This window comes from Aspergillus ochraceoroseus (genome assembly GCF_002846915.1).
Source record: "Aspergillus ochraceoroseus IBT 24754 chromosome Unknown P175scaffold_1, whole genome shotgun sequence".
Classification (NCBI taxonomy): domain Eukaryota; kingdom Fungi; phylum Ascomycota; class Eurotiomycetes; order Eurotiales; family Aspergillaceae; genus Aspergillus; species Aspergillus ochraceoroseus.
In genome coordinates this window covers 1,063,386-1,091,374 of record NW_024468476.1, presented here as the reverse complement: position 1 = coordinate 1,091,374, position 27,989 = coordinate 1,063,386, and the positions used below count along the sequence as shown (strand labels likewise).

The following is a 27,989-nucleotide window of genomic DNA, read 5'->3' as shown; positions in this document are numbered from 1 at the left end:
ATTACCGAAGAAAGTATAACATACGCTGGACGCGCTCTAGTACAACCTTACAAGTGACTCACATTGACTGGTGTCCTCCTCAATATTATATATTTATAGAAAGAGAGGGGTGGATCAATCCGAAAATGCTGAAATTGCATATACTGACCTTGTTACCTGACACTGCGTGAAAATGGGAAAGACACTCGTGTACCCAAAGAAGTCGCCCAACACAGTCAATCGTTACAAGCACAGAGGTGCCTTCCCATAAGATCAAGGGTGATAAGCGGGGGAAGAGAGACTGACACTTGTCCCCAGCGACGTACGACCTTGGGGCAATCCATTCCATCATCAACTCCAGTCAAGTGCTCCATGTGTCTTTCAACCCCGGTCCTGATGAACCGTTCCCCGCAATTCTACCCATGATTGGGCAGATGGGTTCCTTCGACTACCCCTCCGCTAGAATCGATGAGCCCCTGGACTGCTATCTCCACGGCTATGTCAGCTCCCGCATCATGAACCTAGCGCGCAGCTCCGAGGGAGATGGACTCCCCATCTGCGTGGCGGCCAGTAAAGTGGATGGATTAATTCTATCCCTCACACCCAACTCACATAGCTATAATTACCGTTCTGCGATTCTCCACGGCTACGCCACGCTTGTCACCGACGAAGCGGAGAAACTTTGGGCAATGGAGCTTATCACGAACTCGGTGGTGCCAGACCGTTGGAGGAATTCGCGAGTGCCGCCGGACAGGGCTGAAATGTCCTCGACTGTCATCCTCAAGGTTACAGTGGTCGACGGAAGTGGTAAAATCCGTGACGGGGGTGTCGGTGACGAGAGGAAGGACAAAGATAATGCGGAGGTCACAGGGCGTATCTGGACGGGCGTTGTTCCTGTCTGGGAGACCTTTGGAGAGCCGATTCCAAGCCCTGAAAACGAGATCAAGGAGGTGCCAGAGCACATTACTTCTTACGTTGGCCGGATGAACAAGGAAAATGCAGACTATGCTCGGAGTGCGGTTGGTATTCCTCTCCCTGCCGAGGAACAACATTAATGACTCCATGAATGAGTATGTTTAGTATAGTTTGTTTTGGTTGGTTATCCTTATAATGGTATTTTCCTTTTTGAGTAGAATTTATTTCCTTGACTCGTTATATTAGCCTAATTTAGGCAACAAGTCGATGTCTCCAGCTATACAGAGGTAAGTAAACGGTAGTTCCTGACCATGGTCAGGACTTCTATCCTGAATCCCTCATTTAATGTGAGAGAAAGAGACCTTTCCTTTCATATATATATGTATATATATATAAGACCCTGATCCGGGAAATACCACCAGAGAAAGTGCGATGGATTTGTTCTTGTATACAGTACAACTATCTATACTCGGCGGTTTTTGTTGCACCCGAGATAACCCCACGTCATAGCTAGCGCGTCTCTCCACTCAAAAAAAATACCAACCTGTTCGAGCTTCTCAAAGCCCAAGGGGTTCATTGAACATTCAATTCCCTTTTAGCCATTTTGTTACATATCGCCTCCGTCTGAAAACCCTAAGCCCCTTCAGTGCGGCCCCGTTGTTGCCAACCCCCCCCCCCCCCGGATACCCCGCCATGGTTTCCTCCGATGTCAGAACGTTTTCCGAGCACCTGAAACGGAGTAAACGCATCCTGGCGCTGCTTGGAGCCGGTCTCTCGGCCTCATCTGGACTTCCGACGTTTCGCGGCGCAGGAGGTCTCTGGCGATCCTACGATGCGACCGAGCTTGCGACCCCGGAAGCCTTCGAGGCCAACCCGGATCTAGTGTGGCAATTCTATAGCTATCGAAGACATATGGCTCTCAAGGCGGAGCCGAATCGCGCACATCTAGCGCTCTCAGAGCTAGCGCGGCGGAATAAGGACTTTGTTACATTGTCGCAGAATGTGGATGGTATGGTTCTGTAAAAAAAAAAAAAAAAAAAAAAAAAAAAAAAACGCGTAGTTTGCCGAAAGTGAGATGCTGATTAACTATCTCATTTCAATAGGTCTTTCAGAGCGCGCACAACATCCACGGGAACAGCTGCATCTTCTCCATGGGAATCTCTTTACAGTAAAATGCACATCCTTTTACTGCAAATATTCCCGCTCGGATGAATTCGCGGACCCCATTGTCCCTGCACTCGCCATACCCAGGACCTTTCCAGAGTTGAATCCATCGGCGGAGGACAAAACAGGTGAAGAGGCTTCGAAAGCTCTCTATAGTGCTATGGGGATAGGAGAAGGAGCAGAGGTGGATATTTCTGACGAGCGGGTTCCGCTACCAACACTAAGCCGCGATGTTCTCCCGCAATGTCCAGAGTGCGAGGGTGGTCTGCTTCGGCCAGGAGTTGTTTGGTTTGGAGAGTCTCTGCCGTTGCATACTCTTGATTTAGTGGACAAGTGGATGGATGTCGATAAAATTGACCTGATCCTGGTGATTGGGACTAGCGCGAGGGTGTACCCTGCAGCAGGGTATGTCGATGAGGCTCGACGACGAGGAGCTCGAGTGGCCGTGATCAATATGGATCAGAATGATGTTGGAAAGGGAGGACTCACGTCAAATGACTGGTTCTTCCAGGGTGATGCAGGGGTTGTGGTGCCGGATATCCTCAAAGCTGTTGTTGGAGAGATTTGACCGTGCATTACATAGCTTAAGGGCTTTCTTTCTACGTACCGGTTTGAGTGCAACGGTCCTGTGGTTCGCGGCCTCCATTCTAGGGCTTTAAAGCTAGAGGAAGCCATAGCGATTATTCTTCTCGTAATTAATATTATTGGCTATCTTACCCAAGTTTCGATGTTTTTAACGCATTTCTCTAGCGTTTTACCGTGCCTATCCCGTACGGTACATGGAAATAGTTAGTTGATAATAGACATAGGACCAACGGATATCCCGAGATTCTTTCTTTGCTACGCTGCTGGCATGGCCACCCTTACTATAACTCCTCCTGCACCATTCGTCTTCATTTTCAGCGACCAGGCAGATCTACGGTATTATTATGTATTAATAATGTCTTGGAAGAAGGTCAGATTGACTTCTACTAGACTATTCCATTGATAATAAACTTGTCCAATAGCCTTCACGTAGCTTCTTTGAGTCCCAACAGAGTCTGAAAGAATTCTTTACTCAAGTCTTAGGGTTTTACGATTGTGGATCTTTTTAGTAGAGCTTTAAGCATGCCAACAAGCTTCTCACCGAGAGGCCACTCTTCCAAAATCTCCCTCTGCAGCTTGGACCTTTCATGTGCGGCTTGCCGAAAGTACCACTCCTCAAGGTCCAGGAGATAATCCCGAACATGCAAATTGTAAAACTTTTGTTCGAGTTTTGCATGTTCCAGCGCGGCATATAGTTTTGCAGCGGGCAATCCCCAAGGATATATCCCAAGAAACTCATCATATGCGACAAGTTCAGGAATGAGGCCAAGGTTCCCTTTCGGCAACTTTCGTAGACCTTCTGACCTTAGTTGTGCGAGCTCGGCCAACTGGTACATTTCCTGAGCGGTTTCCTTTCGGAAAGCGCCTTTCTTTGCCCAGTGGCCGTGTCTCTCCATACACCAGTTGTAGAATTTCTCCTTGTCCCTATCATTTAAGCTTGGGATAGGAATCGTAATCGTGTTGTTTGCTGGCTGTTCATCGTCAAATATAATCAAAAGAGGATCACGGTTCTCCACTTTCTGCAGAGAATTGATCTTCTTCTGTAGCGCGGTAATGGCAGATTTCACTTCGTCAATGCGTTTCGGAACTGCAGAATGGGCTGGTCCTCTCTTTGTCTTGTGCTGAGGGGGCAAAACAGGTAAGTTGTCGGGGCAGAACTCGTCCCCGTGATCCCAAATATCCCCTTTACCTCCAATATCATCCGCATTCTCTTTTCTCAGCCAGGTATTAAGCTCCGTGAGCACGCCGTTGGATATGTCCACCAATCCTTTGGCTTTGAATTGAGTCACAAGCCCTACCTCCCACTCACGCCTCTTGCACCTCCAGTCTCGCATCTTTTCACCCATGGCCATGTGCTCACGATGGAGGTCGCCTAGGTGCTGCTCGAAGATATTCACAACAAGTTGGAGAATTTTCAACTCGGAATTAAAGAGCGGATCTTCCAAGTATTCGTTGCAGTCCAGGGATTCGCCGCTCACATCAGTTACCCTGTAGTATGCAGGACTAAATTTCACGCGAAGAATAGCCGCATCATAGGCCGGTCCAGTGTAGTAAACACCACTGTTGTCCCGATGAACTCGTGGCTTCAGGGACAACCCAATATTCACCGTCCTTGGCACTGGTTCCATCCACGACGGCATTTCTGGGGGTGGAGAGGGTATCTCGAAACCACAGGCAAAGATCTGTTTCAGGCTGACGGACTGTCGATATTCAGTTGGGATAAACCAAGAAGGACAGAACTCTCTGGACAGAATTTGCTCTTCGTCGGTTTCTTCCTGTTCCTCTTCGTCTTCGTCGTCCTCATCGTCCTCATCGGTTGCCTCGTTGTCCTCACTTTCTGTTTCTGTTTCCGGGGTGAGAGATGGGGAATTCCCCTTCTTAACTCTTTTGCCAGCTACTCCAGTCATCTCTTCGGAATTCTTTCTCTTGCCGCGAGATTGAGTCATTGCGTGGATGAGCTTCTGAGAGTCCACTCACATCAAGGTTCTTGGATAGTAGAATTAGGTACGAATTATGCACAGAGTCAAACGAGGGGCATTTGTGATGCATAAATAGACGTGAGCTGCGTTGTGGAGGAAGGAGACGTCAACACAAAGTCAGTGTGAGGGAAGGAGAGAACACAGCAAAGAGTACCTAGGTAGTCTTGTTAGTGCAACCTGAGAGGATTTTGTGTTTTCCTCCACAAGGTATCTATATTAGCCAGATATAAACACTATACGGACCTCGTAATTTGCTCCGATACATATTACTCGGAGGATTGACGTGTTTTCTAGGTAAACGTGTGCCTTATTGGAATACTACATAGCCCTCGAAGAAACTAGGGCACTTTAGTTCTGAAGCGTCTCACGTTGTATATAGAGGATTTATCATGTTATGTCCTGAGCTCCGAAGCTTGGATGCACTCAAGTCCAAACGCTTCCCCGACATAGTGTTAGACCCCGATCTAGTTTACCGTATCATTTAACCTTCCTTTACAGTACAAGACCGAATGATGTGATATAGATGCTAATTGCACCTTGTCATGACTCGATACCATCATCTAAATTAGTAGTAGTAGTAGTAGTAGTAGTAGTAGTCCACCAGCATCAAATAAGCAATCAACCAAACTAAATCTTACTCCGTGGCTGTACATAAAGACACTCTGCCTGAGAGCAAACATTTCCGTCAGCATCACGAATATCCCCCACGATCTTCCATTTCCGATTATCGTTCGATTCCGTAACCTTGCCCGTGACAACAAACGTCCCAGGCGTCAGAACAGGCCGAGTAAACTTGGTATTCAAATACGCAGTCACAGGCCCGGTATGGCCCGGATTCCCACCTCCTAGATTGAAGCTCAGGATCAATCCCATACATTCATCCAGCAGGGAAGCGACCATGCCGCCGTGCAAAACCCCGGGGTAGCCATTGAGCCCGGTACCGAGAGTACAGAAAATACGAATCTCATCTGTTGGGATCGTACCGGGTGAGAGTGGTTTGATAGAGGGAGACGGGCGACGGTATTGGGTTAGACATGCTGCAATGGTGGAGGGCGAGTTGATGGTTGTTGCAAAGAAAGTATCCTCGGCTGTCGGCTTCAACACGCGCGACGGGGTTGTAATCGTCACGAAGGACTCGTCGCGGAGAAGCTCAGAGACCCATGCAATCGATTGAAAGTGCGAGGTGTCATCTGAGGGCATTCTGAATAACTGGTTCATGTATCTCAAATCCAAATCGAATGATTGTTAGTTCTGGGTGGGAGGTCCGTTCCTTCGGTGCGAGTTGGTGGTGGTGGTGGTGGTGGTGATATTCGTGCTGGCGCGTCACGTGGATCAACTGGGGATTAGAACCTCGGCTGGTGAAAACTTCGACTAGGTAATGGGTTGGTTACTTGTTGAAGATGAGTATTATTTGATTTCTGGTGGGATTGTGGTCGTGATTCATTCAGGATTCGAGAGTGGATATGGGTAGGGGTCATCTCTAGTCTAGTTAAGGTTGATCCCCATGTGGGAACTAAAAGTGGATTGCAGATTCCCCTGCAAGTGGAGAACGCACATCATATCATCTTGATTTAGTGATTGATTTGCGACAGAAGAGGTCCACACCATAAAGTCCACAGTCTTAATAGAACTAACACCGTGACGGGGAAGACGCCAGGGAGTACTATCCAGGAAACGAACTGGCATCTCCAAGGCCCCCAGGCGCATCCGCAGCGAGATCAGGAGCCCTTCAGGATTGAACAAGTGTAAAACACTGCTAAGGTATAGCTTGATGTTCTTTCTCAAGCATGATGAAGCGCATTATATATATTTTCTTCTCTCAGAATCAGACGACGACGCGTCGGGCTATACAGACTTTTATTCACTAAGCATTCTTCGGAAAACCAAATGGACTCCCCGGTTGACCAAGTCGACCGTAGTCAATAAAATAGGAGGAATGGAGTCAGCTAAGGATGGATTTAAGGTCCAGTGTATCTCGGGAGAAGTTCAGAAACAGAGTCCTGGGTGCAAGCCATGAACTCCAAGGGTATGTGGTTATGCTATGATATAGAGATCTAGACACGAGGATAGGACCTCAGATGCACAAACACAATAAATGCCCGAGCTAAGAGAGAAAGTTGCAGCAGTGCCTCAAAGGGGCTACTATAGAACTGAAGCTCTTTAGGGTTAGGGTCACCTGACAGTGCCGGTGGCGCGTTTTGTATTTGGAACTTGAAATATACTCTGGCTATTCATATAGTAAAGGGTCCGTCTTTATTTTCTTATGTAAATTGCATGAGATTCTGCCGCTGGGGGTCTGATCCTTGTTGGTTGTTTGAGTTCTGTATGAAGAAGCTACTGACCATACGATTAGAGATGATATTGTTGGACCTGGTTAATATCATCAGTTTGCCTGAACAAATTTATATGAGAAGGCCTAGAAAAAAGATCTTCATGGAAACGAGCCTTTCTATAAACCATATAAATATAAGAACCAGAAGGTCCACATGAGAATAGACAGAGGGAGAGATGGTAAAGGTATACGATAAAGCAGCCATAGCCCCTAGGGGTAAACTAACTTCTCTTGCTCTAGGGCTGGCTAATTATTGGAATCTTTTACTGTGGATTCATTCACATGCAAATTCACGTCTATGTTGCCCAAATAATGTTCTTGTCAAGCGTGGCATCAGGAGACAGACGAATCTCCATAACTCTAACCGCGGCCGTCTAGTTGGCTATTCAGAGATTCAAATGGAACAAGGCTGATATCATGAGTCAGACTTCCCTGTTAATAACCGCGTCTGGGTCCATGTGCTCTACAGAATGGGTGAATCCGGAAGGATGATAGGTTGCTCGCGTTGGATGGCCGGCATTCCGATTAATTCGGAATTTTAATGGACAGATATATCGCCATTTCGGCGGCCCGACTGACCGAAACGGAGACTCGGGATTCATGAGGCTTGAAGATATTAAGATGCCCAAGTCGCCAAGGGGGAAAAAATTTCCTTGTGATTATTTCCATGCCCGGAGTGGATAGGTTGATGCTATACAACACACGCCCCACTCCCTCGAGATACCGAGGTACATTTCAGCTGGGGTCTGTATGGACGCTTTTGGATGGCCACGGCCACGGCATAACAACAAGCCCGTCGGGTGGATTACTGATCATACAATTGTCGGGTTCACTATATGGCTCTTAGGTATAGCTACGTATATTACTAAAATTGTACATCGTAGACACCACACGTTAGGTCATTGGGGTGTCGTTCCATCGAAGACTCCACCGGGTCATCTCTTATATTGTCCACCAGCGGGATACATATGGGAGCCCTACGTCTCAAAAAAAAAAAAAAAATCTCCTGATGAGAGTAAGCACGCCGGAAAATACACACAGGTATAAAGGAAATGGTTGTTAATATGGATGATCCGGAAAAGTGTAAGTTATGTTCATATAGGTCACAGGGGCTGAATACCCTAACTGACGGGCTCGTCGCAGCCGGGGATGACAACCAACATCGACCAGTCAATACCACCACCACACAGAATGAAGACACGGACAGCCCAGCGATTTTACCCGAGTGTCGACCGACAGATCCATTTCCGGATAGCACAGACCTGAAATCAGGAGTAGTTGATCTCGATGGAACCGATGACCCTCTTGACCCCCAAAACTGGCCCACGAAAAAGAAGTAGGTGACGAGAAGGGGACACAGTGCTGTTTCCTCTGGATTCACTAACTAACTACCATGAACCCTAGGCTATATATTGCCATACTACTTGGCCTGGCTACCATGATCGTTGCCCTAACGAGCAGCATATTCTCCGTCATCATTCCAGTCTTGATGGTCATACACGGAATTTCACGAGAAGTAGGGACACTGGGAGTATCGTTATACGTGCTAGGATTCGCAACAGGTCCCCTCGTCTGGGCACCATTATCCGAGATCAAAGGGCGTCGCTTACCTTTCGTTACCGCCATGTTCGGATTTTCCGTGTTCGCCTTCGCGACGGCTGTATCCAAAGACCTCCAATCGATCTTCATCTGCCGCTTTTTCGCCGGTTTCTTCGGTGCTTGCCCGTTGACCCTGGCTGGCGCCGTCTACTCCGATATCTTGACTCCACAAATCCGCGGCGCTGGCATGGTCGGGTTCTGCCTGATGGTCTTCTCAGGACCCCTTCTGGCGCCCGTCATCGGAGGGTTCATCGTTCTGAACGAGAATCTCGGCTGGCGATGGACCCATTATATTCCGGGGATTCTCGGTTCGGCGTCCTTCATATCCCTCCTGCTGTTCCTCGATGAATCCTATGTGCCGGTTCTGCTAGCATCCAAGGCGAGCCGATTGCGCCGCGAAACCGGAGACTGGTCCCTCCACGCCAGACACGAAGAACTCAACGTGAGCTTCGATGAGATCTTCCAGAACTATCTCGCGACCCCACTCAAGATGCTCACCCTGGATCCAATCATCCTGTGCATGTGCATCTTCGGCTCCTTCGTCTACGGCCTGCTCTACCTCTTCCTCACTGCTTACCCGATTATCTTCCAACGTCTGCACCACATGAATGCTGGCGTGGGCGGACTTCCCTTCATTGGGGTTATTATCGGCCAGCTCCTCGCCGGAACAGTCATGTTCATGGGCTCGCCGACACTGGCTCGGAAAATCCGCGCCAATAACGGTGAAATGGTGCCCGAGTGGTTGATTGTCGTGGCTATTCCTGGCTCCGTGGCGTTCTCGGCCGGTCTCTTCTGGCTCGGCTGGACAGGCTACAGGTCCTCCTTCCCCTGGATGCTTCCCACGGCGTCCGGGCTGCTCACTGGCTTTGGCCTATTGTCGATGTTTCTGCCGTCGATTGCGTACGTAGCAGAAGCGAGAAGGAAGAGGTGTGCAGCCAGCCGCAATTCCCATTCTTCGTCCCTGTTTTCTTTCTCAGCTAACCCTTGCACGTCCGAATGGTATAGGGCCGCCTCCGCGATTGCTGCACATACGTTCCTCCGTTCGCTCGCTGGCGCTGTGTTCCCCCTCTTTGCAACGTACATGGTATTGTTGTCCCCGTTCCACCTTTGCTGGGTCTAAAAACTCGCCGTCCTAATAACCTGATAGTTCGATGCCCTGGGGGTCGAATGGGCATGTACGCTCCTCGGCTGCGTGGCTGCATGCCTAATTCCAATGCCAATCGTCCTGTACATCTACGGGGCCAAGCTGAGGGCCAGGAGCAAGGTGGTTCTCTAATTCGGGTTCCAAAACCAAAGAATAGACGGATGGCGTTTTGGGATTTCATTATAAAGAATATATTATATTATATTATATTATAATACCTGGCCTCTTCATAGCTGTCTTATCGCGCAGATTAGATCTAGCACCTGTCTATGCACGGTTTTCAAGTTTCGTTTCTTGCTTACGCGCAGGCACAGACCGGCGTCTCAGGAGCAGAGGGAAAATATAGGTTATGTATATAGTATCAGATTCGGGTCAAGTTCTCCCATTCTTGTCTTGTCAGAATTCACCTATTTTTAATAATGTTTAAATCTATTGCATTCTCGGCAGGTCTGCTCTTCTTTCAGCGGGAGTTGTTGCATGTTATTAAAATGTTTCGAAATCTAAAACTCGCTACCTGATAGCTCATATAATTTCATGCGCGGTAAACACTTGGTGCCCCAACGGAGCGCTGCCTGCTTCGTGGGGCGGGAATCATGCCCATGCTGGCTATCGTTCTATCTGATGATCGAGAGAGTCCACTATTAACCATATCGTGGACCGCTAGATGTGGAGACCATACATTGATTCATCCCATCCTCGGACAGAATGATGGCGGGTAGATAGACCACCAACGTCCATGAGTTTTTTTTTTTTATACCAGACACGGGTATTTTTTTTTTTATCAACCAACAAAAAACCAGAACTCCGAGCCGTTAGAGCCGCCAATAGACCACCACTGATATCTGGTACGACTAGTCTATAGTCGTCTAACTCAGAAGCACAAGAATGACGCTATCACCGCGAAGGAACCTGCTCATTCATTAACAAAAAAAAAAACTTCGAGCGAGGAAAGCAACGATAACCCACATCTTACTGATAAATCGATCCTTGTTCACTGGTCGTCCCTTGCCGTTCTTTTGGGGCTCGGTCCACATCTCTTTCTAAAATATCATCAGCACGGTGCCGCGGGGGAGGATGAGGGGGGAATGAGTGGAGTCAGGGCACGGAATTTGAAGAAGTGGTAACTTACGACGTTCTCAAGCACCCTGGATGATGGATATTAGCAAATTTTGCGCTTCCTAGGCCAAGGGGAAGGATATACGTACATATTGCTGTGACGATCAAAAGCCTTGACTCGCGCAAGCCTATACAGAATTCCGATCAGGATTCGCTACCAATGGCGACAGCGATTGTAGATGGAAATGGAACGCACAGTTTACGGTTGGAACGAAGACTGATCAGGACCTGGGTGTTGGTCCTCACAGCAGTCTGAAGCAGGGAGAGCGGTCCATTGCTAAGCTCCCATTCCTCCTGTTCCATGATATTAGCCCCATATTCGTTCATTGCAAGCCGAAAGAGTCGTTCATCGAGGGATTGCCGGGGAAGGAACATACGATCTGAGCGATTTCATATTCACTAGAAAACACCCCAGTCAGTCAGCTTGTCTGGCGTGTGCAAGTGACGGGACGCGAAAGGAAACTTACGTGCACTCTTGACGAGGCTTCTGGAGAAGAGCCCTGGGTGATTTGTGAGTAAAACATATCGCGCGGAGATATCGGGTAGCAAGCTCACTGAATATTTGCGTCCGCCATGGCTGCAGAATTATATGGGCTGAAGCTTTAGTTGTCTGTTGGCCGCGAAACATGATATCAGCTCCAGATTTGGGGTCACGTGGAACAAGAATTGTTCCGTCCGGATTATAGAGATTCCGGATATCGACTATCATCACGTGCAGATTGTCTGGGCTGATTATTCTATACTCAAGTACTCCGTAACTACTTAGCAATAACGTTCCAGTAGGATGAACGGGAGATTTAACTCGGAAATGGTCTATGGAGCAGGTTGCAGAATATCGAATTGAATTAGATAGCTCTACTATCACCATCAATCTTGAGTTTCTTACTCTTCGATCTACTCCAACAATCTAGCATGGCGAATTTGTCAGTGCCCACTTGGTCAGGCAGCTGTCGCACATTCTTCCTAAATCAGTTAGATCCTTTCAATAGTTATCATCCCGAATTAAAGTAAAGTAGACCACGCAATTATGCAAGTCCCAGCAAGAAATTCAATCGGAGACGCCAGATTTACTTCGAATAAACCTAATCTCCTTGCCGAACTAACTGTAGAGAATAGAGAATCAACATTGGTAGGCAACAGCATTCCCACCATTGAATCATATAAATCAGACTCCTTTCCCCTCGATCTCTAGTACGTAGGTAGTCTCTTCGAACTACCTATACCTAATTTTCAACTCAAGCATCCGTTCTATAGCCCACCAAAGTCCCAAATCAACACAAAGAGCAACCCAGAGGAGAATAGGAGAATAAAAAAGAGAGAGAGAAAATGCAAAAACACAGCAAAATCCACGAAACCTCCTTCCCCAACAACTCCTCCCCCTCCATCATCCGCTCCAGAATCTCCCAGTCCACACTCTCCAACCTCACCCCAACAGACTACATAAAGCACAGCGCCATCACTGCCTCAACTCTAACCCGGGACAGCATCTCGGTTTCGGTCCCGATGCACCTGAAGCGGAGCGAGGTGTCGCGCTCCACAATCGAGAACGCATGCGCGCGACGCTCCCACATCGAAGACAGCTCGCTGAAGAATGTGCGCTCGGCCCAGTTCCTGAAGGCCAAGAACTCCCGGATCGAGAGCGCGGCGTCGCTGCGCAGGTGTAAGTTGGTGAATTCGAGCGTTGGCGAGAAAAGTTCGATTTCGCGGAGCGAGGCGACGGACTCGGTTATTGTGGGTAGTTCGGTGTCACGGAGTGATGTTGTAAGGGGGCGTGTGTTTCGGTGTCGATTGAAGCGGGCAACGCTTAAAGATTGCGAAGTGACGAATTGTATCGTTGTCAACTCGAAATTTAAAGGTGTGGTGTTGAAGAATGGAGTGTGGAAGAATGACAAGTTCGTTGGGAGTTTGGGAGACGACGAGGAGGAGGAGGCTGTTGCTGTTACTGCGGATGGACATGTGAGTTTTTCTTTTCTTTTCTTTTTTTTGGGGAGCATTTCTTGCTCTTTAATGGAAATTGAAGCTGATAAAATAGAAATTGGATTTGCCTGTCCAGAATCACAATGGGAAGGATCGCGATACATGGACGAGGGAGTTGGCGTCCGAGTCGGAGGCAAGTGACTTCAGTGACAGCGACAATGAAGAAGAGAGCTACCAGCCAACGAAGAACGAGAAGGCGAAGCAGATAAGAGAGGAAAAGTATCACGATAATCCTCCTCCATATACTCCTTGAAGTTTTTATACGATTCCTCGCGTTGTTGTGAATGTAAATTTTCTTGGTTAAAAACGTCCCGTACAGATGCTAGAATATATCCTGTGTATCGCATGCTAAGGAACGCCAATTTAAGGCACAATATTTAAACTTGTTTTCTGGGGTGATTAATTATATTATGTATGAGAGGAGATCACGTATCGGCTGCCTTTTCAAGTTCCTCCGGGATCGTGGTGTATTTCCGCAGCACTTGTTTCAATGCAGGGCGTCGAATCGGTTTACTTCTCGGATTAGCAATAGCCCCCTAGGACAAAGTCGGCAGACTCACCTAATAAACATATCCATTCCCGAGTTCATGCAGTCCTTTATATTACTATCTTCGGAAAACGCACTCAGAGCCACGATCGGTGCGGAGTAACCCATCTGTCGAATGAGGCGGGTACTTTGGATGCCGTCGAGATTAGGCATCTAACATGGTCAGTTACTTTTCAATTCGTCATGGAAAGGGGCAGACCCACTTGAATGTCCATGAAAATCAGGTCAAATACCTTGCCCTCCTCCATGTTCGCTTTTACCGTGTCATATGCTTCTTGCCCGTCCTTCACCACCGTCACATCGTACACCTCTTCCAGAGCAAGCATCCGAAGAACAACTTCTTGATTCACGACATTATCTTCCGCCACTAAAGCTCGGACCTTTTTCGGCTCATCACTCTTCTCAGGGTGAACGGGGGGCGCGAAGAATGGCTGGCTGAGTCCAACCAGACGAGGTTGGCTATCTTGCTTTTCAGAGTCGCTGGTGGACTGCTCATTCGGCGCAGAAGCGCTATTGTTGGACGGTGGCCGAGCAAGCGTTGCCAATTCATCCAGGGAGAAAACACTAGATGTGCGAGATTCGACCATGCTAGAGCTGCTAGTACTGGGAGCTGACTCTTTGACAAACCCTAGCGGGATTCTGACAGAGAACAGCGTGCCTTTGCCGGGCTCGCTTTCCAGGAGAATTGATCCCCCCATGAGTCGGGAGAGCTGAGTGCAAATACTCAACCCAAGACCGGTTCCTCCATATTTACGGTTCAGCCGTAGATCACCTTGCACAAAAGGCTCAAAGACTCGCTGCTGCAAATGACGTGGGATCCCCGGCCCAGTATCCTCGACTTCGAATTGGAAAGCAAGAGTGCGTATGTGAGCCGGCGGTGCTGGGTCTGGCCTGTCCTCCAGACTATCTCCTGTACGATCAAAAGAGCTTCTTGGTAATGAGGATGCATAGGAAGAGCCGCGAGATCTCCACGGTGCAAGTCGTCTCGACTCATGTGCTGGAGGCCTTGGGCTGATCGACCGCGGAGTATCCTCGCCAAGGCACTTGATACGTATTTCGACGGTGCCGTTTTCTGGGGTAAACTTCAGACTATTGCTGACTAAATTGATGAGAATCTGTAAAATTCGGTGTTGATCGCCCCACAGAACCATGTCCTTCAGGCGTCCTGTTCCTGGGGGGCCGACTGCTGAGCCGCAGTTCTGGGGCAGCCCTTCCTTCTCGCCTCTGTTAGCAATGCGGGGCCACATCTCAGGGCCACAAAAGGTAATACTGAAAGAGATCTGCTTTTCTTGCACTTGGTTCTGAAAGATCACTGCAAGTTGTGATTTAATATCATACAGCTGAAACTCCCTCTCTTCAAGTCTAATCGCCTGGTCAATTTGATTTCTGCTAAATGTCAACAAGTCGTTTAGTAGATGGAGTAGGAGATCGCCTGATTTATAGACGGTCTGCAGTGATTTCTTGATGCGCGGGAGGTCATCTTCCCCCATGCACACGGCACACATGCCAAGAATACCGTTCAACGGGGTCTTGAGCTCATGAGAAATGTTGGCGATGAACAGGGTTTTGCTTTCGTTTGCTGTTTCTGCAGCTATCTTCGCCTTCTCTAGTTCGCGGGTGCGCTCAGCCACCCGCTCTTCCAACCGATTATACTGGATTAAGAGTTCGTCGGACATTTCATTGAAGGTACTCGTAAGCTCTGTCAGCTCATCAGTAACCCAGTGTTCGCGTTCCTTGACCCGGCTTGGGATTTGGAACTGCCGGGGCTCCATGTTGCTCTCAGTGCTGCGACTTTTGGCAGATTCGTTTCCCCTCCGTCGTAGCCATCGGGCCCAGGTAAATACACCGACCTTCTCGTTCAGAGCAGCTTGATCCATGGGGTCAGGGACAGCTGCCAAGGAAGGACTAGGTGAAAGATCCGTGGCCGAGTGGATGGATTTCCTGGTAGCTTCCCTGAGTCTTCGAATAGGCCCGACGGCGAGGTGGGTAAGTGGCAGTATCATTACAGCGATAAATCCGATAGTTGCGAAAACACATGCCAAAATGATCTTGCGCAGATAGGTTACTGCCGCAAACGCTTCCGTATGGGTCTCCTCGATGATCAAAACCCATTCAACTAGCTCGCTCCGCTGCTGAATCACTCCTACCGCAACATTAACCCCTTCTTCATTTTTAGTTGACAAATTACTGACCGATCGATTTATGGATGCGTACGGTCTACTCAGGGCCTCCAATGCTGCTGGGTATTGGTCCAACGTGAATGATGCTCCAGCAGAGACGGAAGCATTGTGTCTGCTCGCTTGGTTATACAGCGTCGTAGGTTGGAATACATAGTGAACTTTTGTAGCGCCGAGGGCGGTCGTATTTGATGCAGTATTGGCTGTAGCTGGTCCAGATCCAGGGGCGAATCGATTGTCTATGCGCGTGGGACCAAGAAGGAGTACTTGACCAGTATTTCCAAGGCCTTGGCGAGAGCTGAGCGCCGACTGGATATAAGCTGCGCTGGCTACCACGCTAGAGATGTGTTGGTCAACCGTCATAACGAGAGGGATAGCACACTTACGTCATATATCCCAGAACATCCGTAGACGACGTATTGTTGATGATTGGCAACGTCAAGGAGACAAGGGAGAAGGAAGAGTTCAGTGTAAGTGGCCCCAGTAGTAAGGGGGCACTTGAGCTCACTGTCACATCCTCGAACGCATAAACCTCACCCCTATTCTCACCTCGAAAGGTCAAATTAGGAAAAAGCGACGGTGGATAGCCTAGACCATCATCCCCAAGCATGACAGCGGTGCCATCGGGATAGCGATAGGGAAGCTCGATGTCAGGGATATTGCTGGCGCTCACATTGAGGACTCGAACGCCCGCGTGTCCCAATTTTGCATAAACACTAGCCTGATAAAGACTGAGATACCCGCCCGCCCCCAAGGCCGATTGTACACTTGCGAAAGAGGACACCCAATTGTCCGAGGTATAGTTTCCGGCATAATAACGCTGGAGCGCACTCTGAACAAGAACTCTGGTATTGATATTTGCACAGGTTGTTTGCAAAATCTCTAGATTGGATGCAATTTGACTGGACTTGATGGTCGCGACAAGTTGAAGGCCCTGCGATCTATTGGCACTCATCAGAATCGTAAAACGACACCATATCATGGGCAAGGATCACTTACGTGACATGCACCACGAGATTATAGTTGTTAATCCACTATTACCAGCGAGTTGGTTAAGCTGTCGATCGCGCCAACGGGTAGTGATCGGGCTTACTGTTGCAATGGACAGGGTCGCCAGACCGATCAGGGCAGTCAATAAGACGAGCAGCCCTAGCTGCACGGCAATGGGAATCCGCATTCCAAGGCAGTCTCCCGGACATTTATGTACACATTTCGGGGCAGACAAAGCAAAGGAACCAAGGAAAGAGAACCAGGGTAATGAAGTGAAAAAGGGAGTGAGATGAAATGAAAAGAGAGGGACAGAGAGAGAGAGAGTAAAGCCAGAGTAGGATCGACTATGATGACCAACACTTAGTCTGAAACCACTCACTGACTATAATCCCGGTGCCAAGAAATCCCCAGCAAACGGGCATACAGCTCGACATGGTGATTTCTTGCAGGATCTAGATGGGGCCTATAGCGATGCAAGGAGATGACAACGACATGACAACGAGATGACAGAGGGAGTGCAGATTTCTGAGTCGCGCGTGTCTTAGACTAGCGCAGACTTTGGTTCCTCGATTTGGATCAGGGAAGGAAACGCTAACAAGTACAAGTGTCTCAAGCTACTGAAATTATAGTGAGATCCTGAGTAGTAGCAATTTTATATAAGTTAAATTTTAGGATGGTGGATAAATTTATATATTATTCCACGCCTCTTGGCCTCACACTCATGGCTCGTGCATCTGCCGGCATGGTTGTCCACACCACCTGGCGCACCTCGCGGCCGACTTGCTCAATCATATCCATTGCCCACAACACATCGAGGTGCTCGTAGCCTTCAATGACTTTCGCATGGACTACTTGGACATGTGGCTCTCGCCCACTGTTCAATCGTTGGAGGAGTCGCCGACCATCCACCAGGTCATCAGACCCGGCAACCCACAGTGCAAGCGGAGGTGCTTGTGAACTGTACCAAGGAGTGTCAGTCCGTTCATTTATCGCATCCTGGTTACTAGATTGAGCACGGCGGTCTTCCTGAACCTCGGCTAAGCAGGTTTCTCGCGTCCCTAAAATGCATTTCTGCGTCGCAAACCCATCCGCCCCGAGCCACCATCGAATTGTCTCTGTGCTAACATAGACAGGCGCAAATTGGAACATGCGGTCGCGTAGGCCGTGGTCCCACCGCGCGTCGCTCCAGTTAAATAGGAATGAAAAAACCAAATATCCCAGGGCTCCGTATATGCGAGGATGGATATGTCGACGCACTGTTAGCATAAAGGGAATAAACGAGTGGATGCCGAAAAACAGCCGGAAAGTCGCCGGAGATATGATTCGCATAAAGCGAAAGTAAACGCATTCAACGAGAGGGCCCGCATACACTGCTGGAGCGAGGGCGCAGAAGACAGAGATCCGTGCCCCCAGCTCTGGACGCTGATCTTTTGCCAAAGCCACAAAAGTCTGAGCCGTTCCCTGCGAATGACATACGAGACCGAGTTTTTCGTACCCAGTTTCATAGAGAACGCGCGATACCAGGGCCGCTAGGTCGAAGACCCCCATGTGTTGGATAGTCCAGGACCACAGGCGCGGGTCTGATGCCGATAAGCTTGCGTGTTCTGGTTCGATCCCACAGCGATTGTTTCCTAGCCAGACATCGTAACCAGACTTGCAAAGGAAGAAGGCTAGACTATCGTCATCATTTGCGCAGTACGCGCCAGAGTTCTGGAGCAGGCCGTGCATTAATAAGACAGGGTATTTGCTGTGGGAGCGGGCAGATGGCTGTCGATGTTTTCGCCCGTTGAAGACATGTGGTCCTCTATCATTTCGCTCGCTAGCGGGGAGAGCCGCATATTCCTGAGGGTTATATACATGCCACATAGTGAGGATGAACCCGTCTTCTGTCTGTACCTTAAAAGTTTCCACGTCCAGGCCAACTCTTCGAGCGTAGTAGGCGACATTGCATACGATGGGATCCTTTCCCCCTTCTAACGGTGGGCATTCATCAGGCACTTCCTCATCGACCTCCCTCTTCTCTTGTCGTAGTTTCCACTTTCGCGATGCGGTCTTCCTCTCCAGCTTCCGGGCTCGTTCCTCAGCGTAAAATTTGCGCTGCTCTCGGGGGTTCTTGCCTCTTACATACTGGCCCATCCTCGCCAAGAGAAACCACAAGCTCCGGAAAAAGGCACTGACAACAATAACTCCGAGGAATAATAGAGATAGTACAAACGAAATACACCGGACACCTAAGTATTGTAAGACATTGAAGGCAGAAGGCGGGTTATATGAGGGGAGCGGCGGGAACAGTGGATGTGCTGGCACGCTGAAGAAGGGTGCCCCAGAGCATCCTTGCGATTGTCGTGATTGTGGCCTGTCATGAAAAAGTCCGTCTGTTGCAGTAGACTCTTTATCCTCATCTCCTCCGTTCTGCAACCTTTCCAGGCGTTGTAATTCTAGTATTGGCTGTGAGGGGCTTGGAGTTTCGGCGTTTGTCTCGAGTTCAGTAAACCTTGTTTCGGTAGCCATTATCGAGGCTTCAGTCTCGGGTTTCGGTTTTGGCGGCAGAGAGGCCTGGTGGGCACCAGGTAAGGACCCAGCAGCTGAAACCAGGCCATAGTTATCTGGATTTGGAGGTATCAACATAGCGGACTCAGGGAATGGTCATAAGATGTGAGGGCAGGCGCCGCATTGCTTCGTTGGTGAGAGAATCAGGAGGTGAAATCATGTGAAGGAAAGGAGAAGAGGACCATCCGTGGAGATCAGCCTGGCGGTGAAGATGAACACACACGATCAGCATTCAATAAAAATAGGATTCTGGGAGGCTCGCGCTGCAGGAGCGCTTGTGTCTGAATATCCAAAGCACTGTCACTGGACGAGGATAGGGCCTCAGTCCCCCAGTTTCCCCTTTCGGCCATGATTCCCAAAATAAAACCAGCACGTGAAAGTGGGTCTGTGATGTCATATCCGATTTATTATTGGCCAATAATCGTTTAGAGCCGAGGTGCCTGATCGGTGCCTGAGGACAAACCGTGGACATGTTCAACTCTTTCCATGGCCACTCAAGTATACAAAGGCGACACCTGTAATAAAATAAGATAAAAGAAAAGAAAAGATATCGTTATTTTTATTATTCGCTTGATTATGTCGATTGGTTGCGTATCTTAAGCTCTCACCCTACTCTTCTTGCACAGATCCCCCAACGCATACACCAACTCCCTAACAACGTGAACTGTAAACACCACAATAAGGAAAACTATTGAGAGCAGAATGACAAAAAGTGTCACGACCGAGAACACACGAGATACAGTCGCAAAGATATACCAAGGGCTGGCAGTCGAGTTCGTATCTTCTACCGCTAAAGCCACCTGCATCGCACTGAGCGCAACACTGAACCACCCAAAGACAAATAGCAGTGGACCATAATAATTTGCGAAGAGAGTCCCGTACTGCCAATACATTTTGTGAAAGTTCAGCCGCTGCAGGAATACTTTGGACCAGAAATTCAGCCGCGTGAGTCGTAGTTGCCCAAAATGATACCGGGGAGAGACATCCGAATCTTGTACCTTCTCGAACGCAGAAATAAAGCGCATAAACTGCGAGTACCGGATACCGTGCGGTAGAAGACAAAGACCCTCGTTTGTTGCAGTGAGAAAGTCGGATTTGTGCTGAATCAGATAAAAGTACGATCGTAAAAAGCCTCGTGCCCCTCGCACGATTGCCTCTCGGGCAGTATCATTAGACACGACAGGGTTCTGCCGGGTGAGATAGAATTCCCAGAAGGGGTGTGAAAGGAGGTACTTGGGGATGGGTTTCAGGTAGACGATATCGTAGGCCCAGACCAGATGGAGCTCTGGATTCTCGGTGATAACCACTCGACGACCGCGCACGGCTTGTTCTGTGAGTGAGGAGATATGGGTACTGTCCTGTTTGGCCACGAGCCAGAGATGCGGTCCCAGTCGATCCAAATCCGGGGTGACAAATTCGGAGTGGAGGTAAGTGGGCAACTCTGGATCCTCTAAGCCTATCCGTGGCTGACCAGGGAGATAGGTCTTGTTGGACACGGTCTCTGGGGAGTTTGATCGCTTTGGTATTCGTAGAATCGAGCCTTTCTCAGGGGATATAGTCAAGTTGTGATAAAGCTGATCTTGTGCGGCGAATGGTGGTTCCTCTATGACTGGTCTTGGGTACCCTGATCTGGTTCTCTTCTCCAAAGACATTTTGGATTTCATGAAGGAGAACCGGGTGCTTTGAGATATACCAGCAGATTTGAAGTTGATCAGTCAAATCAAAAGTCGTCAGCGAAGCAGCAATCATAGACGCTCGCTGTTGATTATAAGGAGTCTGTAAGACGGCAGACTCAGCCTCACTGAAGCGGCGGCTGACGACAGAGATTCTCCAGCTGTAAGTACAGATCAGTCTAGTTCGATATTTGATTTTCAGTTCTGGTTTTATTCTTCATTTCCATTACTCAACCATCTATCCTTTGTTGAACATGTCTCCAATACAGGCCTTGTGAAGGATAATTTGGCAAGCCTCTCAAAAGTAACACCAGGGGCTCAACCGGACAGAGGGAAAAGGCGAGAACTAAACCTGCAACTGGATAGAAATGCTGAGACTCGTACGCAGGCGGAACCGGCCAAGTTTGGTTTGAGATCTCAACGACCAGGCAAACGCCTTACTGCTGCTGGACTTGAAACTCATCCGATAAGCTAGGTCGACAAATGCGAGGGCTTAGAGAAGTTAAGGGCTCTCACTGGGTTGCAACGCGATATGCCATGCACGCTATTTGGTCTGAGGGCAATGACGAGAACAGCTGGTTTGGCGGCAGTACCCTTGTTGTCAAGTCAAGCCTTTGGATACGGGTGGGATGGATTCTATACGGCGGCTTGAGATGAAAATACCTATGGCTTTAATTCGAAGCAAAGATTTGTTTTCATGGCTGAGATTAAAATTAAACACATCAATGTCCCTATGTTGAAAAGATGATGATGAACCTTTGATTGCCTCATCCATGCACCAGTCCAAGTATATCATACATCACATCATGCCAATCACATCGATATTAATCATATACATCAAATTCAGTATTCAGTAGCGCTCAATGAACAACACACAAAAAAAAAAAAAAAAAAGGATGATGAAAACAAAACGAAAACAGGTACTTAGGCTAACCAGGTAGTGAAAATGCAGGAAAAAACTGATCTATGAGTGAAAGCTGCCAGCCTTCTCAACATGCTCCAGGTCTTGCTTAGCCCTTGCATCTGCCTCCAGATCGGCCAGGTTTCCGCCCTTGCGCTCCGCAGCAACATCACGGACATCAGTGAAGTGCACAGAAGGCACAAAGTCCTTAGACTTCCAGGCAACGGGCACCTTGGAGTAAAGCTCATCCACCTGTTCCAGGGTAAGCCCCTTGGTCTCGTAGATGCAAGTATAGACAAAGACAGCAGCAAGGCAGCAAAATCCACCCCAGATAAAGAAAACCTTGGACTGCAGGTTCGCGTTTCCGGGTCCAGAATCCACCATGTAGGGGGTGGCGTAGGCAATGGCCCAGTTAAGAAGCCAGTTGGTAGCTGTGGTGATGGAGAGACATTTCGCACGAGCCTTGAGAGGGAACAGCTCGCCGGTCACAACCCAAGCTACTGGACCCCACGAGGAAGCGAAGAAAAAGATGTAAATGCAGACAAAGGCAATGAGAACCTGGTTTGCAACACCAGACTCTGCAGTGGTGCCGACGATGGCGACAATGAACTGGCAGACACACATTCCAACGGCACCGAACAGAAGCAGGGGGCGACGACCCCATTTCTCGACCATCCAGAGACCAGGGAAGGTGGAAACAACGTTAACAATATTGGTGATTAAGGTAATCACAAAGCTATTATTGATGCCGGAGTGTTCGAAGAAGGTCGTGCCATAGTAAACTATTGTTTGTTAGATGAGCTTCACATCAAGATTCGGCAATGACCGGAGCACGTACAGATGAAGTTGACACCAGCAAGTTGCTGCAAGGCCTGGACAGCACAGCCAGTCAAAAGACGCCTACACAGGTCGCCTCGAAAGATTTCAAGGTAGCTAGCCTTGCCGACGCGTAGTTCGTATTCATGGTTGGCCTGGATCTCAACTAGCTCTTCGACAATGGCGGGGTCGTTGACGTTGAGGCGGCGCAGACGTGCAAGTGCCTTGACAGCCTCCTCATGTTTGTCTTGCTTGATTAGGAATCGGGGGGTCTCCGGAAGGATAAGCATTCCGACGACGAGAATTATAGCCCATGCGAACTGCACAGCAACAGGGATGCGGTAGCATCCAGTGTCCTGACGATTCTTGGTAGAATTGTTGACAATGGCAGCAACCAGCAGACCGAGAGTGATGGCCAATTGATAGGCGCCGACAATCGTTCCACGAATCCATTTCGGGGCTGTTTCGGACTGATAGAGGGGAACTTGTATCCAGTCAGTAAGCAGTCAAAAAGGGGTCTATATCATGCATTGGTGCATACCGGTTGCAGAAAGCAGACCAACACCATATCCAGCAAAGAAACGGCCCGCTACAAACAAGGGAATTGAAGTAGCTGCGGTTTGCAAAATCACACCGAAAACAAAGACACCACAATCCATAATCATGGCAAGCCGTCGACCGAAGTGATCGGCCACCGGGGCAGCAGTGAGGGCTCCGAAGAAAGTTCCAGCAGACAAAAGTGACACGATCATGGAGGACTGCGACGAAGTCACATCGGGGAGACCATCAGAAGGGTTGATGTAGCCGGTCGAAAACAGTTTGCGCCAGTATTTCATGGCCATAATTCCACTGATTGTACCAGTATCATACCTAAGCCCGTATAATCAGCACACAAGAACCACGAAGAGGGCAACTGGGACTGAGAGAACGTACCCGAATAGCACACCACCAAACGCCACGAACAGGCCGATGATGATGGCAGGGGCAGCCGAGCCCACTGCATCATCTGGCTTCCGGATCATGAAACCCATACTGAAAGATAGAAACAATCAAGAAGCGAATAGGGCAATAAAGACAGAGGAGAAAGGGTTGGTCTGATCTGGGGGAAGGAAGGAAAAGGATAGATCCATCTCAATCCCCAGCGCGGGCATGCAAGAGCTTTTTGTATTGCTGCCGGCAGGAAGAAAGGGTGTGGGGGAACCGACAGGAGCTTCTCCATGTCCGGCCAGACGGGGGAAGAATGGTAGCCGAAATCAGAAACGGGGGGGTGTGAGATCAACAGACGGAATCAGCGTGCAGCATTGCTAGCCAACAGTAGCGCATGAGAGGCAATATTCTTCTCTCAGTTCTGTAATGCCTCCGCCACCTAGTGCATGGGCCCCCACGAGTCATCCAAAGAAAAAATCTTGGAGAGCGTGTGATGTGTGGAGAGGATTTACAGCGGAGGTTCCCTCCTTCGTCCATCCCCAAGTCGCAAGGCCGGGGGGACCAGACTGTGAGACAGGCCGATGCAGAGAGAGCCATGGAATCGTTCTGGAACGCCGAAAGGGGGCTGTGCCACCCGAATCCCATCAGGTGGCTTTACCGAGTACTCTAGTAGGAGGTCAATTTCTGTACGTAGGCTGCATACGAGTAACGCAAGCCAGAATCAGATACTCACCAAGTGGGTAGCGAAAGGACGGAAGTTGACCGAAATTGCCCCCGGATGGATCCTGGGGTCATGCGGTTAGTCAGAGAGACGCCGAACACAGACATTCCGGGGAGAAATGAGGGATTCGGGGTTGGCCTCGGAGATGATGAAGAGAGAAAGTGAAGATGGAAGATGAAGCCGGGAGCAGTCGGTCAGCCGATGCCAAGATCCCGGAAAGGAAAATTGCATTCCTCCTCATCACGACATCTGCTTCTTCTTCTTCTGCTTCTGCTTCATCATCTTCTTTTCTATCTTCAATTCCTCTACACAATCAATACAGTTGAGTCTATCCAGAATAAGATTCCAATTCTCTTCATGAAACCGAAATCTAACTAACTCAGCAGGTAAACTCGAGCCAAGTCCCAGGGTACAGAATTAATCCCCACACATTCCGAGTCCCCCAACTGCGGAAGACATTCCTCGACCCACGGCCCACCACAAACCAGTACGTAGGCCGATTTCGCCCCGAAATCGAATCCATCCGGGACCTGGAACATTCTTTTCCAATCCGTTCCCGTTCGCAGGGACGGGTCAGTTTCTCCGACACCAGCCAGGATGACTTGGCACTCGCGCCTTCCACCGGACAAATTCAAACTAGCTCCCTAAACCTATGACGATGCCAAATGTCCCTAGAGACGGGTTACATCATGAAAACAAGGATCAAGCCCTCTCAGGTTTCAACACTTGAAAAAAAGCGTCGCGATCGACAACCCGGAAATTTGACTTCAGCCAACCACAGCAGACGTAGAATCGCCGGGATATTCCCGCCCCCTGTCGCGTTTCCACTCCGTCGCATGAATTACCTCACTGGTCGTTCCAACTTCAAAGTTCAAACTGAATGGTTCAGTTGCCTCGCGCACTGCAACTGCGCGCAACGTCTAAGAAGTGGGAAAGTTGAGCGTAACACGGTTCTATCCAAACATTTAATTTTAGTCCTGAGTGTGTCCTGCCCTGAACCATGGTACGATTTACTAACAAGTACGTACCTTATCTCCAGTCTAGGCCCAGTAAGTTACAAGAGGGGAGAGTCACCATTACTATTAATGGCAACAGAGACGAAATTTCCCATACTCTAAATTCTGGAGAGAGAACCCAGAAACCCTCTGTAAGTTTGCCACTTACTCACTAGTTACTACGGAGGACCTAACTAGTCAAACTTACAGCGCTATTATCGAGGGTATGTTGCTATGCCTCGTGATTATGGAGTAGTTCAAACTTCAACGTGGAGATTCGTCGGAGAAACGCAAGAGACCAATTGTAATATCTATCCACACTACCATTGGCTCCATGATTCTATTTCATGTTTGACTGGAACAAAAAAAGATGTACAGGGTATAATAGATTCAGTGAATCATCATTGTTTCCAACGCCTCCTACGTAATTGAGTAACTCGTACACCTATGTCATGTCATATACAAAAACCAAACCCCATACATACTCCTTCAGCAATGCACAAAATTTAGACACATGCAATGTATTCATGTTTTATTTACAGGATAATCACCACCGCCAGATCAGGAAGAAATACCAGGCGAGAACAACGGGAGCGACGTTTATCACCGAAGTTAGGAGCTCATATCCCACGCGCCCGAAAAGCGTACTACTCCCGCGCGGTTGCCGCTGGTTCGTGCTGCCCGGTTTCCACTTCCAGCGGTCCACCCCCTCCGCATAATCTGGACTTGGGTAAGTATCAGGGTATGACTGAGGCGGGGTAGCCCGCGGGTTGTTCACAGCACGGCTGGCTAGACCACCAGGCTTCACAAACGAGGAGCTAGACAAGCTAGATGATGACGAATGAGAGACTGCTCGGCTTCGCAGGGGGTATCCGCGCTGCTCAGAGAGAGGGAGGATGGGTGCTGGGGTGTCTGAGCGGGGGGGGTACAAAGCGGCGAAGGCAGCTTGCACCAAAAGGACAACCAAGGTGAGGCTTAGAATCAGACCGTAGTGAATAAAGATGGACAATTGGTCGGGAAGAAGACATAGATGATTTTGGAGCGTACTTCCTGAGGTCGAAGCCTCAAGCGGCTGTCCGGTGGCAGGGTCAATAGGGTTCCAGAGGCTTGCCATTACAAAGCCCGGTTTTCGGACACCCATCGCCCAAGACAGACTCTTAACAGTGATCTCTTTAGGAGAACCGCTAAACTCACGATGAGTGATTTCGCAGTAATCATGGTCATCCCCAGAGTAAACCTGGATGAGGTTCGGCCCGACTTTAGACACCACATCGTTTGAAATGGTTTTGGTCAGCACATTTTGATACTGATACCCGCCGCTAATGCTGAGAGCATTCCGATCATCCTCTTCTAAGCCCTCTGCTGACGGGGGCCAGCGCTCTCGAAGTGGTCCACAGGGGGTGGCTGACTTTCGATATAGCGGGACATGAGTCAAAAGAACGGTTGGGAATCCGACCATTTCTGGCTGGGGGTTCTGGGCAATCGCCGGGTCGTCAATCCCCTTGATCGCGTGCTGGAAAAGGCGCGAAGGGACTTCGCTCCCTAGAAATCGGAGCTCGTCCATCTCTGCGCGTCCACGATGCGCGTTCATATTATTCAAGAACTCCTCCGCCTCCTGCCAAATCCGCTGGTTCGGTCGCTCCCCGTCTCCGTTTCCAGCACCGGTGCTGCCCGTGTGGGGATCTGGTTGATCCATCGCGCTGAGCGATACGGTGTCAACAGAGACAATGGTGTGGTTCCCAATAACATCGACGCGGTTCCCCTTGCCAAAGAAATTCTGAAAACGATCTCGAACCGGTAGTTGAACCCCTGATCCGAAACCTAGATCATGATTCCCTGGCAAGCTGGCGATCATGACACGGCCGTGAGGGCTCGTTGAATGCGATTCCTGCTTATTCCACGTATCTGCGAAAATATTCGAAAACCGGTGGAACTCCTGCTTCCAGAAAGAATCTGTATATTTCCTATAGCGCTCCTCGGGGCTTTCGCTGGACGCTGTTCCCCACTCCCTTCCACCGTCGAAAAGATCGCCCAAAAATAGGACTGAATCCGGGTCAAGATTGCTCTGGATAGACGAAAAAGATCTTCTCAGATACTGATCCGTGAATTTGACCGTCAACGTCGAGAGTGGCCACGGCCGGCCAGGGTAGGTATGAGGATCCACGAGCTGAGGGTCAGCGATGAAGGCGACATGATGCGGTCGAGCATCCTGAGGCTAATACCACACACCAATGAATTAGATTGTGTCTTAGACAAAAGTGATACACCAAATAGAAGGAGATTGAAAAAAAAAAAAAAAAAAAAAAAAAAAAAACTCACCCATTTCTCCCACGCGTCCCAAGCGCATGACTCTAGACTCTCCTGAAAGACCCCCCGTTCTCCCCACCACAGCGTGAAAATCCACAGAATAATCAACCCATTTGTTATCGTAAATGCACGCCGTACGGTCTTCCAAACCAAAGACTTCAATTCCCCCCCATTGCGTAATTTATGTAATCCAGCCGAGCTTGAATGCAACGCTGAACTGGCCCACTGGGTGGCCTTCGCTGGTAACGTGTCCTGTAGCTGTCTTAGGATATTCGAGGCTTGTGTGCGGCGCGCAGGACGGTAAGCATCGGCGCCCGCTCCAGGCAAGTACGAGTAACTCATGGCTGCGCTCTTAACCTAGATGCTGCCGGAGCGAACTCACTGCCCCTGTTGCATTGCTCTCTCCGCAAACTGTGCACCGGAAAGGCTCAGAACTCAGGCTGTGCGCAACATGGACTAGGCGAGATCTCTTATGCTGAAAGTAGACAAGCACTATTAAGGCTTGACAGCATTGTCAATCGAAAAGATAAGCAAATATTAGGGATTTTAAAGGGATGTTGTGAGACATATCGTATGAAGATCGACCTAACTGGCG

The 27,989-nt window shown here is 49.1% G+C and overlaps 15 protein-coding genes across 15 annotated transcripts; 7 read left to right on the top strand and 8 right to left on the bottom strand.

Moving 5' to 3' along the window:
• Positions 1-172: 172 nt before the first annotated feature.
• Positions 173-1,382, top strand: P175DRAFT_0519993 (pyridoxamine 5'-phosphate oxidase family protein; the record flags this gene model as incomplete). The annotated part of the gene is made up of 2 exons (XM_040899132.1): positions 173-236; positions 298-1,382. The coding sequence occupies 2 exons, from the start codon at positions 173-175 to the stop codon at positions 1,032-1,034; spliced, it is 801 nt and encodes a 266-aa protein (XP_040755401.1). The 3' UTR covers positions 1,035-1,382.
• A 179-nt stretch (positions 1,383-1,561) lies between these two features.
• Positions 1,562-2,881, top strand: P175DRAFT_0553297 (SIR2 family NAD-dependent protein deacylase). The gene is made up of 2 exons (XM_040900475.1): positions 1,562-1,903; positions 1,998-2,881. Exons 1-2 carry the CDS (start codon positions 1,588-1,590, stop codon positions 2,624-2,626), a joined length of 945 nt encoding a protein of 314 aa, XP_040755400.1. The 5' UTR covers positions 1,562-1,587; the 3' UTR covers positions 2,627-2,881.
• Positions 2,882-3,114: 233 nt separating this feature from the next.
• Positions 3,115-4,589, bottom strand: P175DRAFT_0553296 (uncharacterized protein; the record flags this gene model as incomplete). Its single annotated transcript, XM_040900474.1, has 1 exon — positions 3,115-4,589. One exon carries the CDS (start codon positions 4,587-4,589, stop codon positions 3,123-3,125), a length of 1,467 nt encoding a protein of 488 aa, XP_040755399.1. The 3' UTR covers positions 3,115-3,122.
• A 660-nt stretch (positions 4,590-5,249) lies between these two features.
• On the bottom strand, positions 5,250-5,822 carry P175DRAFT_0527460 (PaaI family thioesterase; the record flags this gene model as incomplete). Its single annotated transcript, XM_040899522.1, has 1 exon — positions 5,250-5,822. One exon carries the CDS (start codon positions 5,820-5,822, stop codon positions 5,250-5,252), a length of 573 nt encoding a protein of 190 aa, XP_040755398.1.
• A 1,804-nt stretch (positions 5,823-7,626) lies between these two features.
• Positions 7,627-8,174, top strand: P175DRAFT_015754 (uncharacterized protein). The gene has a single exon (XM_040892469.1). The coding sequence runs from the start codon at positions 7,705-7,707 to the stop codon at positions 7,999-8,001; it is 297 nt and encodes a 98-aa protein (XP_040755397.1). The 5' UTR covers positions 7,627-7,704; the 3' UTR covers positions 8,002-8,174.
• P175DRAFT_0497124 (MFS transporter) lies at positions 7,630-9,949 on the top strand. The gene is made up of 5 exons (XM_040896209.1): positions 7,630-8,037; positions 8,098-8,290; positions 8,359-9,480; positions 9,559-9,637; positions 9,701-9,949. Exons 1-5 carry the CDS (start codon positions 8,019-8,021, stop codon positions 9,827-9,829), a joined length of 1,542 nt encoding a protein of 513 aa, XP_040755396.1. The 5' UTR covers positions 7,630-8,018; the 3' UTR covers positions 9,830-9,949.
• A 119-nt stretch (positions 9,950-10,068) lies between these two features.
• P175DRAFT_0553293 (mRNA splicing protein SMD2) lies at positions 10,069-11,731 on the bottom strand. Its single transcript, XM_040900473.1, has 7 exons — positions 11,281-11,731; positions 11,191-11,212; positions 11,010-11,107; positions 10,903-10,941; positions 10,827-10,842; positions 10,664-10,737; positions 10,069-10,606 (listed from the first exon to the last, which is right to left on the bottom strand). Exons 1-7 carry the CDS (start codon positions 11,679-11,681, stop codon positions 10,564-10,566), a joined length of 693 nt encoding a protein of 230 aa, XP_040755395.1. The 5' UTR covers positions 11,682-11,731; the 3' UTR covers positions 10,069-10,563.
• A 280-nt stretch (positions 11,732-12,011) lies between these two features.
• P175DRAFT_0497121 (uncharacterized protein) lies at positions 12,012-13,134 on the top strand. Its single transcript, XM_040896208.1, has 2 exons — positions 12,012-12,769; positions 12,846-13,134. The coding sequence occupies exons 1-2, from the start codon at positions 12,140-12,142 to the stop codon at positions 13,041-13,043; spliced, it is 828 nt and encodes a 275-aa protein (XP_040755394.1). The 5' UTR covers positions 12,012-12,139; the 3' UTR covers positions 13,044-13,134.
• Positions 13,135-13,215: 81 nt separating this feature from the next.
• Positions 13,216-16,691, bottom strand: tcsB (putative sensor histidine kinase/response regulator TcsB/Sln1; the record flags this gene model as incomplete). The annotated part of the gene is made up of 6 exons (XM_040893370.1): positions 13,216-13,303; positions 13,351-13,490; positions 13,541-15,851; positions 15,901-16,455; positions 16,514-16,548; positions 16,608-16,691. 6 exons carry the CDS (start codon positions 16,689-16,691, stop codon positions 13,216-13,218), a joined length of 3,213 nt encoding a protein of 1,070 aa, XP_040755393.1.
• A 506-nt stretch (positions 16,692-17,197) lies between these two features.
• Positions 17,198-19,015, bottom strand: P175DRAFT_0427115 (putative ab-hydrolase associated lipase; the record flags this gene model as incomplete). Its single annotated transcript, XM_040893217.1, has 1 exon — positions 17,198-19,015. One exon carries the CDS (start codon positions 19,013-19,015, stop codon positions 17,198-17,200), a length of 1,818 nt encoding a protein of 605 aa, XP_040755392.1.
• A 719-nt stretch (positions 19,016-19,734) lies between these two features.
• P175DRAFT_0407526 (uncharacterized protein) lies at positions 19,735-20,535 on the bottom strand (the record flags this gene model as incomplete). The annotated part of the gene is made up of 1 exon (XM_040893032.1): positions 19,735-20,535. A coding segment is annotated over one exon (801 nt), but the record flags the coding sequence as incomplete, so codon positions are not given.
• Positions 20,536-21,691: 1,156 nt separating this feature from the next.
• P175DRAFT_0428555 (sugar porter family MFS transporter) lies at positions 21,692-23,475 on the bottom strand (the record flags this gene model as incomplete). The annotated part of the gene is made up of 4 exons (XM_040893306.1): positions 21,692-22,410; positions 22,467-22,928; positions 22,986-23,314; positions 23,378-23,475. The coding sequence occupies 4 exons, from the start codon at positions 23,473-23,475 to the stop codon at positions 21,692-21,694; spliced, it is 1,608 nt and encodes a 535-aa protein (XP_040755390.1).
• A 666-nt stretch (positions 23,476-24,141) lies between these two features.
• On the top strand, positions 24,142-24,971 carry P175DRAFT_015611 (uncharacterized protein). The gene is made up of 2 exons (XM_040892462.1): positions 24,142-24,413; positions 24,476-24,971. Exons 1-2 carry the CDS (start codon positions 24,267-24,269, stop codon positions 24,746-24,748), a joined length of 420 nt encoding a protein of 139 aa, XP_040755389.1. The 5' UTR covers positions 24,142-24,266; the 3' UTR covers positions 24,749-24,971.
• Positions 24,406-25,577, top strand: P175DRAFT_015623 (uncharacterized protein). Its single transcript, XM_040892463.1, has 4 exons — positions 24,406-24,413; positions 24,476-25,066; positions 25,132-25,239; positions 25,298-25,577. Exons 2-4 carry the CDS (start codon positions 24,758-24,760, stop codon positions 25,517-25,519), a joined length of 639 nt encoding a protein of 212 aa, XP_040755388.1. The 5' UTR covers positions 24,406-24,413; positions 24,476-24,757; the 3' UTR covers positions 25,520-25,577.
• Positions 25,315-27,933, bottom strand: P175DRAFT_0469547 (putative manganese ion homeostasis (Fr)). The gene is made up of 2 exons (XM_040895006.1): positions 27,407-27,933; positions 25,315-27,302 (listed from the first exon to the last, which is right to left on the bottom strand). The coding sequence occupies exons 1-2, from the start codon at positions 27,734-27,736 to the stop codon at positions 25,635-25,637; spliced, it is 1,998 nt and encodes a 665-aa protein (XP_040755387.1). The 5' UTR covers positions 27,737-27,933; the 3' UTR covers positions 25,315-25,634.
• Positions 27,934-27,989: the final 56 nt, after the last annotated feature.